The sequence below is a fragment of the Diaphorina citri genome, unplaced genomic scaffold, assembly GCF_000475195.1.
Source record: "Diaphorina citri unplaced genomic scaffold, Diaci psyllid genome assembly version 1.1 scaffold2372, whole genome shotgun sequence".
In the NCBI taxonomy this organism is placed as follows: Eukaryota; Metazoa; Arthropoda; class Insecta; order Hemiptera; family Psyllidae; genus Diaphorina; species Diaphorina citri.
This window is the reverse complement of record NW_007379796.1, coordinates 17,366-37,538: the sequence shown is the minus strand read 5'-3', so window position 1 is coordinate 37,538 and position 20,173 is coordinate 17,366. Positions and strand designations below refer to the sequence as shown.

The 20,173-nt window shown below is 39.4% G+C and overlaps 1 protein-coding gene across 1 annotated transcript in view; it reads left to right on the top strand.

The window, feature by feature from the left end:
• The first annotated feature begins 2,612 nt into the window (after positions 1–2,612).
• The window catches only part of LOC103518819 (dual 3',5'-cyclic-AMP and -GMP phosphodiesterase 11-like), a 19,538-nt gene continuing 1,977 nt past the window's right edge, over positions 2,613–20,173 (top strand). Inside the window, exons 1-19 of the mRNA XM_026830517.1 lie at positions 2,613–2,954; positions 3,505–3,625; positions 3,722–4,452; positions 4,771–4,950; positions 5,225–5,470; positions 5,967–6,042; positions 9,299–9,333; positions 9,936–10,022; positions 10,728–10,853; positions 11,817–12,044; positions 13,891–14,018; positions 14,288–14,387; positions 15,649–15,735; positions 16,712–16,786; positions 17,036–17,119; positions 17,723–17,838; positions 18,662–18,704; positions 19,172–19,340; positions 19,472–19,638. Coding sequence (XP_026686318.1) covers positions 2,613–2,954; positions 3,505–3,625; positions 3,722–4,452; positions 4,771–4,950; positions 5,225–5,470; positions 5,967–6,042; positions 9,299–9,333; positions 9,936–10,022; positions 10,728–10,853; positions 11,817–12,044; positions 13,891–14,018; positions 14,288–14,387; positions 15,649–15,735; positions 16,712–16,786; positions 17,036–17,119; positions 17,723–17,838; positions 18,662–18,704; positions 19,172–19,340; positions 19,472–19,638 — 3,141 coding nt within the window. The remainder of the gene's footprint in view (positions 2,955–3,504; positions 3,626–3,721; positions 4,453–4,770; positions 4,951–5,224; positions 5,471–5,966; positions 6,043–9,298; positions 9,334–9,935; positions 10,023–10,727; positions 10,854–11,816; positions 12,045–13,890; positions 14,019–14,287; positions 14,388–15,648; positions 15,736–16,711; positions 16,787–17,035; positions 17,120–17,722; positions 17,839–18,661; positions 18,705–19,171; positions 19,341–19,471; positions 19,639–20,173) is intronic.

The following is a 20,173-nucleotide window of genomic DNA, read 5'->3' as shown; positions in this document are numbered from 1 at the left end:
ACCGTGCTTTCAGCAGGAGCACTTGACTCTAAACACAACAAGTAGATGAGGAAGATTGAGAGGAGAGAGAGGGAGAGTTAAGAGAAAGAGGGAGGGTTAAAGTTAAGAGAAAGAGAGAGAGCTAGGGAGGGATAGGATGAAAAGAGGAGAGGAGAGAGAGAGAGAGAGAGAGAGAGAGAGAGAGAGAGGAAGAAGAAGATGGAGAGATAGCAAGATAGAGAGAAAGGAGAGGAGGAGGAGGAGAGAAGGCAGAGAGAGAGAGAGAAAGAGAGAGGAGAAGGAGGAGTAAGAGAGAAAGAGAGAGGAGGGAGAGAGAGAGGCGGAGAAAGAGTGAGGAAGAGAGAGAGTAGGGATAACAGGATGAAGAGGAAGAGAGGCGGAGGAGACAGAGAGGGAAGAGAGGAAGGGAGAGAGAGGGGAAAGAGGAAGGGTGAGGCTTAGAGACTAGAGAAGGAGGATGGATTATATTTGAAATTTGGTATGCTGTTCACAAATGTGACAAGGATGCAATACAAAACGTTTGGTTGAGATGGTTGCTACGCTTGGCGGTATTTTGTCCGCTTTTGGACAGATTTCGACCGTTTTTTGGCGGTTTTCAGCTATAGCGACAAAATGGTTAAAGATATTGTAAAAGTTAGGGTAAAAGAACACTCAAATAAGTATCATTCAATAGGATAAGGAAAGTCGTGTGATGTTCACACCAGATTTTTTGTGAAAAATAGTCGAGTTACTTGGAATAATTCAGTAGATTCGATCATTGATACTTTCACCACATAGGTATCCAGTTTGGTCGGCACTGGTTTCATATTTATTGATTTTGTATGATGGAAAGATTTGCCCACATTACAAACTCTCTTTATCATTTCGTACTTTGTCAAGTTTATCTAAACGATTTCCCCAATGGCTATTCAAGCACATTTCTCTGTGTGTTATTTACACGTTTCATTTTACTTTCCAATTAATTCTTTCTCTCCATCTTGCTACTTCTCTCTTCTTCCTGCCTTTTTTTATTATAAATTTGTATTCTTACTTATTTTTGTGTATTATTTTTCTTCTCCTTTGCGTGTTTTCCATGAACGGTTTATCTAAACGATTTCCCCAATGGCTATTCAAGCACATTTCTCTGTGTGTTATTTACACGTTTCATTTTACTTTCCAATTAATTCTCTCTCCATCTTGCTACTTCTCTCTTCTTCCTGCCTTTTTTTATTATTAATTTGTATTCTTATTTATTTTTGTGTATTATTTTTCTTCTCCTTTGCGTGTTTTCCATGAACTGTTTGTACGATAAGTCAGCGTTGTCTCTGTATAGGATGATAGGGTCCTCATTAATTTCATTTTCATTTCTAATTTCATTTGAATTTCTTGTTAATCATCCATGTCATGGCGAGTATTGCGTTCTAACTTTACGTTATCATTGTTCATTATTGTGTCTTGTTGCTTGTTTTGTTTTGAGAACAGAGACATTGTTAGTGGCATTTAGCACTTTCTTCATGGAATTGTGCACTTTGTGCATTTGATTTCGTGGAACCAAGTCTAAATCCAGCACAAAGGCTCATTTCAACGTAATTGATATGATTTGTAATGTTTATTATCTCATGTCAATTTAATTTTAGCTTTTAATCCTTCTCCAGCCCATGGGCTATGTGTTGTGTGCTAGTATTTGATAGGTTCTTTGTTCTGTAGATGTGGATTCTGAAAATGTCAACATATGGTGTGGTTAATTTCACAGATACCGATCAACTCGTGTTTGTTTTCCAAATTCAAAGTTAGAGAATATTGGATGTGACCTCATAGGCACATAGTAATATTTCCCTTTTTTTAATTTAACAAGTTTCCATTTATATTTGATTGACGAAAAAACTCAGAACATACATTTTTCATATAAATGGTATACCCATCCGTATAAGCAGAGCTTGTGCCAAGTGTACCCCTGATCAAAGGGGTACACTTTTTTCCCCCCTTCAGGCACACTCCATTTGTCAAGAGTCTAGGTTTACCTTGTTGCCCTTGGGACCTTCTCCAGCCCATGGGCTATGTGTTGTGTGCTAGTATTTGATAGGTTCTTTGTTCTGTAGATGTGGATTCTGAAAATGTCAACATAATTATGGTCTGGTTAATTTCACAGATACCGATTAATTCGTGTTTGTTTTCCAAATTCAAAGTTAGAGAATATTAAATGTGACCTTATAGGCACATAGTAATATTTCCCTGATCAAAGGGGTACACTCTTTTTCTCCTTCAGGCACACTCCATTTGTCAAGAGTCTAGGTTTACCTTGTTGCCCTTGGGATCAATTCAATTTCATGAAACCATTTACTGATGTTCTGAAAATGTCAACATATGGTGTGGTTAATTTCACAGATACCGATCAACTCGTGTTTGTTTTCCAAATTCAAAGTTAGAGAATATTAAATGTGACCTTATAGGCACATAGTAATATTTCCCTGAACAAAGGGGTACACTCTTTTTTTCCTTCAGGCACACTCCATTTGTCAAGAGTCTAGGTTTACCTTGTTGCCCTTGGGATCAATTCAATTTCATGAAACCCTTTACTGATGAAAATTTGTAATGAAACAATAGGTTGAAAAATAATGAACTTACCGTTAAATATGATTGTGTGTTCCCAGGTGAAAGACATCTGTAATGAGCTAGACGTCCGCTCCCTGTGTCACAAGATCCTGCAGAATGTCTCCACCCTCCTCAACGCAGACCGTGGCTCCCTCTTCCTCGTGCAGGGAGATGTTAGGTGCACCTCCTCCTCCTCCCCTTCCTCCCCCTCTCAGATCTCTCTCAAAGTTCCTCCCCCTAGTCGTCCGGTGGGTTGTCTGAGTAGCATGCACCATGCACCACCACCCCCCGCACCTCCACCACCAGCCAGTGTAGCAGCCTCCTCACTAGTAGTCGGTGTACCACGTCCTGAGACCTTCTGTACCTCGTCTACACACATACAGGTAAGAATATGATGGACACCAGCCAGTCCTCACTAGTACCACATCCTGGGTCCCTGTACCTCGTCCACACACATACAGGTAAGAATATGATGTGGACACCAGCTAGTCCTCACTAGTACCACGTCCTGAGATCTTCTGTACCTCGTCCACACACATACAGGTAAGAATATGATGTGGACACCAGCTAGTCCTCACTAGTACCACGTCCTGAGACCTTCTGTACCTCGTCCACACACATACAGGTGAGTGGAAATAGCCACCTCCGTGGCCGAAGATTCTTCAGCCCTGTGCTTGAAGTTCGGGAGCTCTCAGCCTCGTGAGGATAATTGAGTAGCTACTTTTTAATCGAGTAGCGACCAGTGGCGGCATTATAAGTCAAAGATACGAGCGATGATAAATATGATCATTGAGTAAATGAAAGACTTGTAATACTGTGATACCCACAAAGTTGTGAAGAGGCTATTGCTTCACCACAAATAATTCATAGTTTAATTTTGATTCATATCACTATTCTATTCTAATAATATGACTATTCTATTCTATTCTGCAGGCACACAGCGCGCAAGGTTGTCACTCGAAATGTTTGGTATCCAAGCTGTTCGACGTATGTTCGCGTAGCACATTGCAAGAGATGGAGAAGAAGGAAGAGATCAGGATACCATGGGGTTGTGGTATTGTAGGCTATGTAGCAGAGAGTGGGGAACCAGTCAATATACCAGACGCTTACTTGGTGAGTACTCCACAGATCAGGATACCATGGGGTTGTGGTATTGTAGGCTATGTAGCAGAGAGTGGGGAACCAGTCAATATACCAGACGCTTACTTGGTGAGTACTCCACAGATCAGGATACCATGGGGTTGTGGTATTGTAGGCTATGTAGCAGAGAGTGGGGAACCAGTCAATATACCAGACGCTTACTTGGTGAGTACTCCACAGATCAGGATACCATGGGGTTGTGGTATTGTAGGCTATGTAGCAGAGAGTGGGGAACCAGTCAATATACCAGACGCTTACTTGGTGAGTACTCCACAGATCAGGATACCATGGGGTTGTGGTATTGTAGGCTATGTAGCAGAGAGTGGGGAACCAGTCAATATACCAGACGCTTACTTGGTGAGTACTCCACAGATCAGGATACCATGGGGTTGTGGTATTGTAGGCTATGTAGCAGAGAGTGGGGAACCAGTCAATATACCAGACGCTTACTTGGTGAGTACTCCACAGATCAGGATACCATGGGGTTGTGGTATTGTAGGCTATGTAGCAGAGAGTGGGGAACCAGTCAATATACCAGACGCTTACTTGGTGAGTACTCCACAGATCAGGATACCATGGGGTTGTGGTATTGTAGGCTATGTAGCAGAGAGTGGGGAACCAGTCAATATACCAGACGCTTACTTGGTGAGTACTCCACAGATCAGGATACCATGGGGTTGTGGTATTGTAGGCTATGTAGCAGAGAGTGGGGAACCAGTCAATATACCAGACGCTTACTTGGTGAGTACTCCACAGATCCTACACGACGCTCTTCCGATCTGATTTTCCGGCTCTGTGCTTGGAGTTCGGGGTGCTCTCAGCCTCGTGAGGATAATTGAGTAGCTACTTTTTAATCGAGTAGCAACCAGTGGCGGCATTATAAGTCAAAGATACGAGCGATGATAAATATGATCATTGAGTAAATGAAAGACTTGTAATACTGTGATACCCACAAGGTTGTGAAGAGGCTATTGCTTCACCACAAATAATTCATAGTTTGATTTTGATTCATATCACTATTCTATTCTAATAATATGACTATTCTATTCTGTTCTGTAGGCACACAGCGCGCAAGGTTGTCACTCGAAATGTTTGGTATCCAAGCTGTTCGACGTATGTTCGCGTAGCACATTGCAAGAGATGGAGAAGAAGGAAGAGATCAGGATACCATGGGGTTGTGGTATTGTAGGCTATGTAGCAGAGAGTGGAGAACCAGTCAATATACCAGACGCTTACTTGGTGAGTCCGCCAATATTGATTGGGGCATTTGGTGGCCGAGAAACTTAGATGTGCTTCCACACTTCTGAGACGAACTAAATGCAAAATCGTCTGTTAAATCTTCTCGCTTTATTCTTTCCCTCAATCGTAGGTGGGTTAAGTTTCTACGAATCTACGATTCACCAAAAGCCCACTCCAAGGCTTAGGTGTAGGGACAACAATTGATAAAAAATAAATCGTTTGATTTGTCTCGTTTCTTGATGCATTACTGAATTGTCTCCTCTTTGTATTCCAGGATAACAGATTCAACCAGGAGATAGACGCTAGGACTGGCTACAAGACCAGAACCCTGCTGTGTATGCCTATCAAGGATTTCAATGGTGACGTGATAGGCGTTGCCCAAGTGATTAACAAACATAATGACGGGTGTTTCACTAGCAATGATGAGAAGGTGTTTGCTAGCTATCTTCAGTTCTGTGGGATCGGGCTCAGGAACGCTCAGCTCTATGAGAAAAGTCAGCTGGAAGTCAAGAGAAATCAGGTAATGTTCTATTGAAATTAAATGCAAATATTTACTGAAAAGAATCTTCACGACATGAAAAAATGAAAAAACGATTGAGATTTGACATTCTTAACTAAGAAAATTTGGTGAGCTTGGAGAATATTCAGATGCCCATCATCAGACTAAAATCGCGAGAGAGATGTTTTCCCTACGAGCACTGGAGTTGGTCACTTCTTCAATTTGACTACTTGTCAGAAAAAAAATGGGTAATGGCTATACTATGTTTTGAAAGGGCTTTTCTTCTTTAATTTTTTTAGATCATTCATAACTTTTACCAAGTGTGAAATGCAAAGGTTCAAACAAAAATCTTTCAGGAAATATGAAAAAAGTAATTCTAATACCTAGGTCATAATTTACTGATCCAAAATGACAATTCTTTACTGGTGAAACTCAGCATTTGGTATATAGTTCTGCATAAAATTTAAGACTATTGTAATATTATGTGGTTAATTGGTTATTATGATCTTATTCCCAGGTGCTGCTGGATCTGGCCAGGATGATATTTGAAGAACAAAGCACGATAGAGCATATGGTATTCAGGATACTCACACATACACAGTGGGGTCGCGCTTCGCGCTCCCTTGGCTTCGCCCCTGAAAACTAATATCGTCCCTGAGTTTTGTCTCGAAGAAATGAAAACTGAAAACTAAAAGCGAGAGAGAAATATTAAACGTAGGAAAAGTTTTGCTGGCCTCAAACCTTGTTCCCTGTGTATTTCTTATGGGGGGACTAAAAAACGTCAATATCTCGGGAACGGTTTGGAATTTCGGGATTTTCCGATTTTTCCCAGTACCTACAAAAAATAAGGAATCCAATGGTGAAAACCGCATCTTCCTATCTCATCTAGAAGTGGGTTAGAATTAGTATGAGTGAGTGAGTGAGTGAGTGAGTGAGTCAGTCAGTCAGTCAGTCAGTCAGTTACACAAGGGGCTGTATATATTTAGGATATGCTATGAGTAACATTGTCAATGTTAAATGTTACCAACTTCAGCTTGTTTATGGCAGGCATACCCAACAAAGGTTGGTTTAAAGAATCAACAACAAACAATTCTTCCAGAACTTCATAGTCCTTGTACCGTAACATGGTTGAAATTTTTCCCAAACAATTCAACATTTGTTTATTAGGGCCAAACAACATTTTGTCTGTTTTTAAAAGAGGAACTTTTAATTGTGATAAAACATGTTTAGGAATAACTGAAACGCCTGCGCCAGTGTCAATCTTGAAAATAACATTCAATGTACTGTTCATAAGAATAGGAATGTTCACTGCATTGTCAGACACAGAATCGACATAGAGATGGCCTAAAAACTCAACACTGTCAACAACTTCATCATTAGACAATATCTCACACGACTCTTCTTCATAGTAGCACATTGTATTATTATTATCATCCACATCATCATTTATTTCACGAATATTTCTACAAGTTTCAATAGAATGTCCTCGTCGGTTACAATTTTTACAAAAGAGAACTTGATTGTTACGCAAGTTAGAACCGCGATTGAGACCAGGATTGGAACCTAAAGGTCTATTACCACTGTTTTGAGAAGCATTTGGTTTCTGATAAGAATAATTAGGTTTCTGATATCTCTTGTATCTTTGCAAATCAGGTTGTCTAGGCAACAATTTATTAAATCTATGTTGCAAGAAATCAACATTATCAGAACTCCCTTCTGTCTCACCAAGCTTACCTTCTATCTTGGTCTTATTTATCTTACTAGACTCTACAGACAGGCAAATTTCTTTTGCTTTCTCTAGTGTCAAATCTTGCACACGTAATAGCTCTTGACGAGCAGTAGAGTCAAGGATACCTATGACTAATCTATCTCTTGTCATACGGTCAACATAGCTTGTTCAGACCCCTGGAAAAAAAAACACCAAACCAAAGAGGAGAGTTAGTAGAAATGTTCATGATAATACCCATGACTCCCCTAAACTTGTCTTTCTTCCTTCTTCAGGATAAAATCCGCCTTGAACGGGAATCGAACCCGCGGCCTAGCGCTTAAAAAGCAGACTCGTTACCAACCAAGCTAACGAGGCCGATGAAAAAAAAAGAAGAAGAAGAAGAAAAAAGAGGAAGTAATGAAAGAAGGAAGGAAGACAGGATAGGAGAGAGAGACAGCCTTGATTTCCGAGAATTTAAGTTACTGGCCAATTTAAAGTTGTTTTCTTTTGATATTATGCTGAGGCGCTGAGCAGTACAGATAATTATTTTCTTCGTAGGTAAGTTGTTTTCTTTTGATATTATGCTGAGGCGCTGAGCACGTCAGATAATTATTTTCTTCCATACAATATTCTCAGTACACTCAATACAGTATGCAATATGTTTCATATTTTGTTGGCTTGGCGTCAAAATTCACTTTCCGTCTATGGCAGACCTATCGGTAAAACACAAACATGTTATGTACCTACTTCCAATACATATTTCCATTTTAGGATTTTTCAGCAAAATGCATGGATCTTCAAGAAAATATCTGACTATCTTACATTCAAGCAGATGTGTAGAATTTATAAGGCGACATAGGTCTGATTGAGTCCTTAATGTATTGCACATGTACATATGCATGGATCTTCAAGAAAATATCTGACTATCTTACATTCAAGCAGATGTGTAGAATTTATAAGGCGACATAGGTCTGATTGAGTCCCTAAAGTATTGCACATGTACATATGCTTCATTTCATCAAATTCGAATCAACTTTTAAGAGTTATGGAAATGCTTGAAAATCTGGAGAAGATCATCCACATACTTGAAGCTTAAAGCTCGAAAGGAACAAGAAACAATAATTGTCATATGAAGAAAGAAGATCTATGAAAGAATTAATTGCCATAGACCTGAGCTGTTTCCTCCTCAGTCGACAAAAACTTGAGTTATTCTGCTAAAGTTTTAGACGAGGAGGGTTCAGCTCAAAGTTTATTGAGCTCGAGATTGAATTGTTCTGAAGAATAAAATGAAAAAAAAATCCTACTCTACCTTCAGGGTTTTCTGGTAAATACAAATAAACATCCTAAAATCGCTGATAGCGAAATCAGTCCGATGTAAACCAAGTACTCGTATATACTAGAAGAAAATTTAACATCTCTTTTTTGTGAAAATAGTCGAGTTACTTGGAATAATTCAGTAGATTTGGTCATTGATACTTTTACCACATAGGTATCCAGTTTGGTCAGCACTGGTTTCATATTTATTCCTATACTATGTTTTGAAAGGGCTTTTCTTCTTTAATTTTTTTAGATCATTCATAACTTTTACCAAGTGTGAAATGCAAAGGTTCAAACGAAAATCTTTCCGGAAATATGAAAAAAAGTAATTCTAATACCTAGGTCATAATTTACTGATCCAAAATGACAATTCTTTACAGGTGAAACTCGGGATTTGGTATATAGTTCTGCATAAATTTTAAGACTATTGTAATTTTATGTGGTTAATTGGTTATTATGATCTTATTCCCAGGTGCTGCTGGATCTGGCCAGGATGATATTTGAAGAACAATAAACATCCTAAAATCGCTGATAGCGAAATCAGTCCGATGTAAACCAAGTACTCCTACATACTAGAAGCAAATTTAACATCCCTTTTTTGTGAAAAATAGTCGAGTTACTTAGAATAATTCAGTAGATTTGGTCATTGATACTTTCACCACATAGGTATCCAGTTTGGTCGGCACTGGTTTCATATTTATTGATTTTGTATGATGGAAAGATTTGCCCACATTACAAACTCTCTTTATCATTTCGTACTTTGTCAAGTTTATCTAATGAAGAACAAAGCACGATAGAGCATATGGTATTCAGGATACTCACACATACACAGTCCCTTATACAATGTCAGAGGGTACAAGTAAGTCTCAAGCACAGTACTTTGTTTATTTGTTTAGACTGTCGAAGTGGGACAGGACAGGTAGTCCCAGAATTCTCTTCAACTCAACCTCTAAAATTTTATGTACTCATTATAAAGTTTTCATTTTATTCATATTTTTCTATACTCTAGGACTCTTCATTGGTTACAATACAATGTACAATAATACAAGAAATTGCAAAGGGGAAAATTATTGCCGGGGCAATCTCTGCCATTCAACTCTAGATATGATTACATGATTATTATACCACTTTGACTTGTATTATCGCTATTTGAACCTTGGTTTTTATCCACCCTGATAACTGGCTGACGCACTTGTTCCATTTTGCACTTAGTGTTGAGGCTATTTTATTGGGATTGTTTTGACAACATTACACACAATTTACAATATTACATAATTAAGGTGACTTACATATAATAGGAGAAAGCTAGCCTTTCCGCGAGCGAACCTTATCTGTTAGGATAAAATCCGCCTTGGGTGGGAATCGAACCCGCGACCTAGCGCTTACAAGGCAGGAGACCCTACTCTCTGAACTAACATGGATGGCTAATTGCTAATTGAATTTAATTTGTTTGTATTGCAGAGTCTGAGGGTACCGTCAGCGGCCAAGTTAAATCTACATGACTTCAAGTTCGATGATATTCATATGGAAGATGATGACACGTTGAAGGTAAGAAGCAACTGTGGTCTGTGTCGTAGCATGCCCATGAGTTCTGTGTCGTAGCATGCCCATCCCGTAGTATGTCCCTCATCATATAGCAGAGAAGAGACGTATAGTTTTAGGTGCTTGGTCAACATGAAAACGCCAGAAAAGTCGTGGATTTTCCTTTCGCAAACAGATGATTTCCCCTCTCCTGAAGCTCTTTTACCCTCTTTTAAAGTAAAATGTGGGAATTAGTTCAACCACTAGGTGGCGTGGTAGCGCCTGTGCTAAACCATTGTAAATCTAAGATGGCGCATTCCCAACCATCGAAAATCAAGGATTCAGTTTCCGAAAGGAAAATTAAATATATTCAGAGAGAAACGATCAATTTGTTACCTACCATTTTGTACTTTGTAATTTAAATAAATAAAGTGGTGCAATATTAAACTGTTGAGATAATGGGACTACATGTCCTAATTCGACAGTCTAAATAAAGCACTAAATAAATAAATAAATAAAATCAATAAAAGCTATTGACGGACTCCCCGAAGTTTGGGTTACCAAAGCGACACAGCAAATATAACCCTTCAAATATTTGCAATCGAAATACGAGTGCTTTTTTCGACTGGGGCCTTCTGCAAGGGAATTTATTTTTAGATTCTTCTAATCTATTCCATTATAATTCTAATTCTTTTCTATTCTATTGACGCTTACTTGGTGAGTACTCCACAGATCAGGATACCATGGGGTTGTGGTATTGTAGGCTATGTAGCAGAGAGTGGGGAACCAGTCAACACCAGCCAGTCCTCACTAGTACCACGTCCTGAGACCTTCTGTACCTCGTCCACACACATACAGGTAAGAATATGATGTGGACACCAGCCCTAGTCCTCACTAGTACCACGTCCTGAGACCTTCTGTACCTCGTCCACACACATACAGGTGAATATGATGTGGACACCAGCTAGTCCTCACTAGTACCACGTCCTGAGACCTTCTGTACCTCGTCCACACACATACAGATGAGTGGAAATAGCAACCTCCGTGGCCGAAGATTCTTCAGCCCTGTGCTCGAAGTTTGGGGTGCTCTCAGCCTCGTGAGGATAATTGAGTAGCTACTTTTTAATCGAGTAGCAGAGAGATTTGATAGGGAGATCTGTAACAATGGAGATCTCATCGTCACTAAATCTGTGATAGAAGGAAGGCATTAGAGGAGAAAGCCAGAAGCCAACCGTTCCGAGTACGAACCTCATCTGTATAGGATGACTGGATGACGTTCGTCCCAGGCGGAACTCGAACCCGCGACCAAACACTTCAGATGTGTCGACTGAACCATCCACACTGCCTTTACAACATATATGTTGTATTTTATTTAACACGTAACCGCTAACCTCAGCGCGGCTCATTCAAGGTCACTACCTCCCCTCACATGGAAGTGTGTTTATGACGTGAGGGGCGTTAACCACTTTTAGGTTTACGTTTCCCCTCTTGCCATACTAAACCAAGCTCTCGACTGTGGTTTAGAGACGCCATTTTTTCTCGGTTTAGAGACGCCATTTTTCTGGTTAGCTCAGATCTTTTGTTTTTGTTTTGATGTAAATTAGTTTTTGGCTTTTTTCCCCTGCCTTATACCTCCATGCAATTAATTTATCATCTGATAAAGGATGATAAGGCTTTTTAAAGCTTACCTTTTGCCGCGAAAAAAATCCCGCCAACAACAAAAATTATTTAAATATGCGAACAGCTGAATTTTTATCAAGAGCTTCCTATCTTCTCTACTCGATACCATGGGGTTGTGGTATTGTATGCTATCTAGCAGAGAGTGGGGAACCAGTCAATATACCAGACGCTTACTTGGTGAGTACTCCAGAGATCAGGATACCATGGGGTTGTGGTATTGTAGGCTATGTAGCAGAGAGTGGGGAACCAGTCAATATACCAGACGCTTACTTGGTGAGTACTCCACAGATCAGGATACCATGGGGTTGTGGTATTGTATGCTATCTAGCAGAGAGTGGGGAACCAGTCAATATACCAGACGCTTACTTGGTGAGTACTCCACAGATCAGGATACCATGGGGTTGTGGTATTTTAGTGCCGCGAAAAAAATCCCGCCAACAACAAAAATTATTTAAATATGCGAACAGCTGAATTTTTATCAAGAGCTTCCTATCTTCTCTACTAGACAGCGCCAGTGCTGCCAATCTTTTTTATTTTTTTTTTTAGATTTATTATAGTGTGCCAACATAGATCGATATCAGCTGATTATCCCCACTACGAGATTTGTACCCCCACTCTCGAATTTTCGGTTCTTGGGTTAAATGTTAAATAAAATACAACAATTGTTTCTCCTCGTCGCGTCCCCTCGAGCTGATTATCCCCACTACGAGATTTTTACCCCCACTCTCGAATTTTCGGTTCTTGGGTTAAATGTTAAATAAAATACAACAATTGTTTCTCCTCGTCGCGTCCCGTCTATCGATGTCGGTCTACGGCCGGTCGACTATGTTAATATGTTTGGACACACCTTTAGAGTGCAGACTACCTTCTGCCTTTCAAGCTAACTAAGATGCCACTATTTGGATCCTTTATTAACTAAACATGTCAGCTCCCATGGCGTAGTGGTCACTGCGCTCGCCTTGCACGCGGGAGACCCGGGTTCGATTCCCGGCGGGGTCAAGAAATTTGTATCATACAAATGATTGATTCCGTGACTGGCCGTTACGGGGCCCACTCAGCCTCGTGAGGAAAATGAGTAGCTAGGTCAGGAACGCTCAGCTCTATGAGAAAAGTCAGCTGGAAGTCAAGAGAAATCAGGTAATGTTCTATTGAAATTAAATGCAAATATTTACAGAAAAGAATCTTCACGACATGAAAAAATAAAAAAAAAAACGATTGAGATTTGACATTCAACTAAGAAAATTTGGTGAGTTTGGAGAATACTCAGATGCCCTTCATCAGAGCATCAGACTAAAATCGCGAGAGAGATGTTTTCCCTACGAGCACTGGAGTTGGTCACTTCTTCAATTTGACTACTTGTCAGAAAAAAAATGGGTAATGGCTATACTATGTTTTGAAAGGGAGTAGCTATGTAATATAAATGCGCATAGCGACCGGTGCCAGCATGGTAGGTAATTGGGAGCTGGATTATTGCGATATTTGGAAAAAACTTTGTGGAAGCGTTTGCAATATTCTGTGGTATGGGTATCCACAATACTCACATGTAAGTCACCAATCAAACTCGATCAATAAATAATTAACCTAACGAAGTGAAGGTCTACGTTTTAACTCGATTGTTTTGCATTTAGTTTGGATGTTTGTTTGAATGATTGTTCCGCTGTAACTTGCGACTGCCTGGTCCGATTTTGATGAAATTTGGTTCAAGTTCACGTTGCATGAAAGCACGTAGCAAGTTGAAATTTGGGATTCCAGCATAGCTATTTCTCAAGTGAAGAACAAAGCACGATAGAGCATATGGTATTCAGGATACTCACACATACACAGTCCCTTATACAATGTCAGAGGGTACAAGTAAGTATTTAGCACAGTACTTTGTTTAAACTCTCAAAGTAGAACGGGACAGGTAGTCCTAGCATTCTCCTCAACTCAACCTCTAAAATTTTATGTACTCATAATAAAGTTTTGATTTTATTCATATTTGTCTATACTCTAGGACCCTTCATTGGTTACAATACAATGTACAATAATACAAGAAATTGCAAAGGGCAAAATTATTGCCGGGGCAATCTCTGCCATTCAACTCTAGATATGATTACATGAACACTTTGTTTGACTTATATATGTATTTGGAAAAATCCTACAATGCTGCAGTGAGCACCAAAGTTGTGATATAGTAACACAAAGAAAAGACATTTATTTATTTATTAACTGAACATGTCGTATGTGTGTTTTTGGTTTTCAGCTGATCAACAAGTTTGATGATCTGGCGTTTTCCAAGAACGATGAGAACTTTGTGGAAGCGTTTGCAATATTCTGTGGTATGGGTATCCACAATACTCACATGTAAGTCGCCAATCAAACTCGATCAATAAATAATTAACCTAACGAAGTGAAGGTCTACGTTTTAACTCGATCGTTTTGCATTTAGTTTGGATGTTTGTTTGAATGATTGTTCCGCTATAACTTGCGACTGCCTGGTCCGATTTTGATGAAATTTGGTACAAGTTCACGTTGCATGAAAGCACGTAGCAAGTTGAAGTTTGGGATCCCCGAATAGCTATTTCTCAATCCTAGAGTAGGAAGTATAACTAAAGTTATGTTGTATGTTTCAGGTATGAGAAAGCTGTGATAGCTATGGCTAAGCAAAGTGTGACTCTCGATGTTCTCAGCTACCATGCGTCTGCCTCTCTAGAAGATGCACAACGACTGAGGGTAAGTTCATTCATTCATTGAAAATAATTCTATAAGCTTTGTTTTAAAGAGATTTTAATAGAGGGAACTGTAACAACAAGAGCAACAACTCAAGTCTTATCGTCCCGATGGCTAAGCAAAGTGTGACTCTCGATGTTCTCAGCTACCATGCGTCTGCCTCTCTAGAAGATGCACAACGACTGAGGGTAAGTTCATTGAAAATAATTCTATAAACTTTGTTTTAAAGAGATTTTAATAGAGGGAATTGTGACAACAAGAGCAACAACTGAAGTCTTATCGTCCCGAAATCGAAGAGAGAAGAAGGATTTGATTCAATGGAGGAGTTGCTATTGGGAAAATATTTTTAATAAAAGGTCGATTCCTTCGTAAAAAGTTGTGAAAAATTCAAATCTGAGGTCAAAACTCCAAAAAAGTAACTTTAAAAGGTCGAAAATTCAATTTCTAATTGCCGTTCTAATGCGCACAAAGCGGACAAGGGCAGTTTCTCTCGGGTTTTCGATTTCGAAGCCAGTGATCTTGATGAAGAGAAAGAAGAAAGAACCAGGTATGTATACATAAAGTTATTCACATTTCAATAGACTCATGGGAATTTTTCAGATTTAGGTATATTCTGGTTTTCCAATTTAATAAAAAGGACCATTTAGCATAGACAAAGAACACCAAGAACATAGGGTTTATTTATTTATTTTTATTATTATTATTATTTTTATTTATTACTTTTTTTAATGAATTTTGTTCATTTAGCGAACAAACAAAACAAAGGAAGAACAGAACAGGGAGGAGAACAGCTACCCTTAACCAGCCTAGCTAGCTGGTAGCTTTTCAAAGGGTTCTCTCCGCTTTTGAAGACTAAGCACAGAAGTCGTCACGATGGTTGACTGCGGTTCAAGACGAGCCAATTAAACATGGCTAGAGCCTGGTGTGCGGCAAATAGAAAAAGATATATTTTCTTTATTTTACCATCACCATTCGGCTACAGCTGAAGTCACTACAACAACAAACTGAATTTCGGGAAACCTTTGGATCTGATATCTCTTGTATCTCTGCCATGAATTATGACGTCATCGCCTACGGGAGCGTATACCGTGACGTCAAACTTCACGATTTACCGGTATTTTTTAAATCGATTTATTTCGGTATCTAGAAGTCGTATAAGAAAAAGAAAAATTCCGTTGGTCCTCATTTTTCCTGCCCTATGACTTTGAAACATCACCCAAGTAAGCGCAACTGATCTATTGAATTTAATTTGTTTGTATTGCAGAGCCTGAGGGTACCGTCAGCGGCCAAGTTAAATCTACATGACTTCAAGTTCGACGATATTCATATGGAAGATGATGACACGTTGAAGGTAAGAAGCAACTGTGGTCTGTGTCGTAGCATGCCCATGAGTTCTGTGTCGTAGCATGCCCATCCGGTAGTATGTCCCTCATCAGATAGCAGAGAAGAGACGTATAGGTATTGTGTCTCTTCTCGCCCATCTGATGAGAGGCATACTACGGGATGGGCATGCTACGACACAGACCACACGAGTCTAATGTAGCAGCTCTTTCATTGCTACAAAATAGGAACAGCGGTGAAACACTCATTAAATGATTGAATTTTAATTAGTGCCTGGGACGATGGCACATTACTTGCATACCATATTCTAAACACGAAACCGAAAAAAACGACTCTGTTGGGAATCGAACCTGGAACCTGCGGTGTGAGAGCCTCGGGTGATAACCACTCGGCTTCTACACGATAGATCTTTGCATCATGAGCACTTTATCCTCTGGAAAGAATAACGAAGACGTGTTTTACTTATGAAAATTTAAATCAAATCAAATATGGAGGTAAAATTTAGATACGAGTATTTGTAGATGTCTCGTATATGTTAGTTTAGGTGCTTGGTCAACATGAAAACGCCAGAAAAGTCGTGGATTTTCCTTTCGCAAACAGATGATTTCCCCTCTCCTGAAGCTCATTTCTCCTCTTTTAAAGTAAAATACGGGAATTGGTTCAACCACTAGGTGGCGTGGTAGCGCCTGTACTGAACCATTGTAAATCCAAGATGGCGCATTCCCAACCATCGAAAATCAAGGATTCAGTTTCCGAAAGGAAAATATATTCAGAGAGAAACGATCAATAAAAGCTATTGATGAACTGCCCGAAGTTTGGGTTACCAAAGCGACACAGCAATAATAAAGAAGTGTTTTACTTTTTTTTTCTTTTTATTCCTTATGAATATTTAAATCAAATCACATATGGAGGTAAAATTTAGATACGAGTATTTGTAGATGTCTCGTATATGATTGTAATCTGTAATATTGTGTGTTGTGTTTCAGGTGGCAGAACTTGTATCAAGTGAATTCTTCGAGCAAGGTGATATCGAGAGACAAGAACTAAATATAACTCCTATCGTAAGTACTTCAAACCACTCTTTTAGAATCCCCAAGGTAGATAGCTAGATCTAGAATCTAATGGTAAGCCATCCCCAAAGATAGCTAACGAATAATTTTCTGATAGAGAATTTATAGAAGGGATTTGTAATAAAAAGATTTTCTGTAATGTAGATTTTTCTGATATTGTGTATTCTCGAACAAGTATGTTTTGTTGTTCCTAGATATATTCTAATCATTCCAATGTATTGTATGTTTCGTTGATTTCAGGACATTATGAACAGGGAGAAAGAAGATCAGCTTCCTCTCATGCAAGTTGGATTCATAGATTCAATATGTTTACCCATCTATGAGGTAAGATAATTCTGACAAATTTACACATAATTTGTATAATTCTTTTTTTTTTTTTTTTTTAAGAGGTTTGATAGAGGGAACTGTAACTGCTGAGGTCTTATCGTCCTGAAATCGAAGAGAGAAGGAAGACAAGATAGTATAAAGCCAGCCGTTCCGAGCACGAACCTAATCTGTTCAGGATAAAATCTGCCTAGGGCGGGAATCGAACCCGCGACCTAGCGCTTACAAGACCTCCAAGTGACTAACTAAGCTCATGACGATTATTTATTAGAACATCTTGATATTGAAGTCAGTAGTGTCATTTTGGGATAATACTGATGTTTCCATGTTTTATATAAGCTCAGTTTTTACAACTCGTAATTTTTCTGTGTTGAAAAAACGACCTGATTGGGTTAGGTTCGGACTGGTTGGGACAGGATATTGTTTCTACAGTTTAGCATGGGAGTGGTAACTTATAAGCCAAGTTAGCTCAAATTACCACTCCCTTGCCAAACTGTAGAAACAATATCCTATCTTAACCAGCCCGAACCTAACCCAACCCGGTACATAACCACGACCTAAAGAGCAACATTATTCTTTGTTTAATTATTTTCTGTTGTTTGCTTTCAGTCAACACAATGGTGGAAGATATTCGGGGAGATAGAATGTCTTGCTCTTCTCATTGCATGTCTCTGCCATGATCTAGATCATAGGGGAACCAACAACTCCTTCCAAATCAAGTGAGTTTGAAGAAAATTATACAAGAAAATTAAGTCCTTAAAGGCATGGCCGTTCATGTCACTCACCCATTTAGTGGTCTCGCTCGGCGTATAGTTTAACAAAAACGAACCGGAAAATAGCCTATAACCTTCACAGGAGTGCAAGCAATAAGTTCACAAAGTTTCATAGCAATCGGATGAGTGGTTTGGCCAGGCATAAAGTTCGAACAAACAAACACACACAAACATTCATTTTTAGTCCGTCCTCCCTTTACTATTACAATAGTTTTTTTTTTTTTTACTATTTCTGTCTTCTTTTACATGCTCGTATCCTTCACTCGCAGAAAAAATATTAAGCTCAATGGAGGAGTTGCAATTGAGAAAATATTATTAATAAATGGTCGATTCCTATGTAAAAAGTTGGGAAAAATACAAATCTGAGGTCAAAAAGTAACTTTAAAAGTTCGAAAATTTAATTTTTAATTGCCGTTCCTATAAAAAAGTTCGAAGAGTTGTGACGTCACATTTCATGTTAAAATGCGCAGAAACGCTTGCGCACAAACAAACGAAGCAGGAATCATGAATTCTGACGTCATCGCCTACGGGAGCGTATGCCGTGACGTAAAAGTTTACGATTTACCGGTATTTTTGAAATCGATTTATCTCGGTATCTAGAAGTCGTAGAAGAAAAAGAAAAATTCCGTTCGTCCTCATTTATCCTGCTCTATGACTTTAAAACATCACCCAAGTAAGCGCAACTGATCTATTTCTTGATTTTATGCTAGGGTTGGTACTATGGTCAAGGCTCCGTTGAGGACGTTTCTATTCATTAGCATGGTTTATTTTATCTTCATTTTGATCAATGTCTCATGATACTCAATAGTGCTGTAAGTATACAACAAAGCCCTAACACAGAACACAACACAAACTACCAGACTCAGACTAATCTGATATAACAACACTGGTACGTACATGATGCAGTAGATCCCGAGTCTATAAACTACCTGGCTATTATTTATGACTACATTTCAATGTTTGAGATGCTTTGAGTGCAGTAAAGCATGTTTTTTTTATGTTTCTCGGTCACAATGGCGACCATGGACCATCGACAATCGCAGAAAAAATATTAAGCTCAATTTCTTGATATTATGCTAGGGTCGGTACTATGGTCAAGGCTCCGTTGAGGACATTTCTATTCATTAGCATGATTTGTTTATTTTCTCTTGGGTCGGTACTAGGCTATAGTCGATGGTCGGTTCTCCGTTGTGGACGCCTTCTTAGAATCGGCATCACTGCATACCACATCCGTTATGCCCAAACGACAACACTGCATCCTCTTCATTCTGTGTTCCAGGGTAACCAAATCCTAAGCAACGTGTCCCCGGATGAGTACTCACGTATCATCAAGGTACTAGAGGAGGCTATCCTGTCCACAGACCTGGCTGTCTACTTCAGACAGCGCGGTAGTTTCCTGTCCCTGGTGAAGGGTGGTAGTCTAGCGTGGCATAGAGAGGCGGATAGAGGTCTCCTGAGAGGAATGACTTAGAAGAGGCTATCCTGTCCACAGACCTGGCTGTCTACTTCAGACAGCGCGGTAGTTTCCTGTCCCTGGTGAAGGGTGGTAGTCTAGCCTGGCATAGAGAAGCGGATAGAGGTCTCCTGAGAGGAATGACTATGACTGTGTGTGATCTGGCTGCCATTACTAAACCTTGGCATGTTGAGAAACGAGTGAGTAACACTATACTACAACGGGTTGTAGGAATGACTATGACTGTGTGTGATCTGGCCGCCATTACTAAACCTTGGCATGTTGAGAAACGAGTGAGTAACACTATACTACAACGGATTACTTTCCGGTGTTCTCGTGTTGACCCAGCACCTAATTGGGAAGTATTGTGTCTCTTATCGCCCATTTGATGAGAGGCATACTACGGGATGGGCATCCTACGACACAGACCACACGAGTCTAATGTAGCAGCTCTTTCATTGCTACGAAATAAAAACGGCGGTGAAACACTCATTAAATGATGGAATTTTAATTAGTGCCTGTGACGATGGCACATTACTTGCATACCATATTCTAAACACGAAACTGAAAAAACGACTCTATTGGGAATCGAACCTGGAACCTCCCGTGTGAGAGCCTCGGGTGATAACCACTCGGCTTCTACACGATAGATCTGTGCATCATGAGCACTTTATCCTCTGGAAAAAATAATAAAGAAGTGTTTTACTTTTTTTTTCTTTTTATTCCTTATGAATATTTAAATCAAATCACATATGGAGGTAAAATTTAGATACCTACGAGTATTTGTAGATGTCTCGTATATGATTGTAATCTGTAATATTGTGTGTT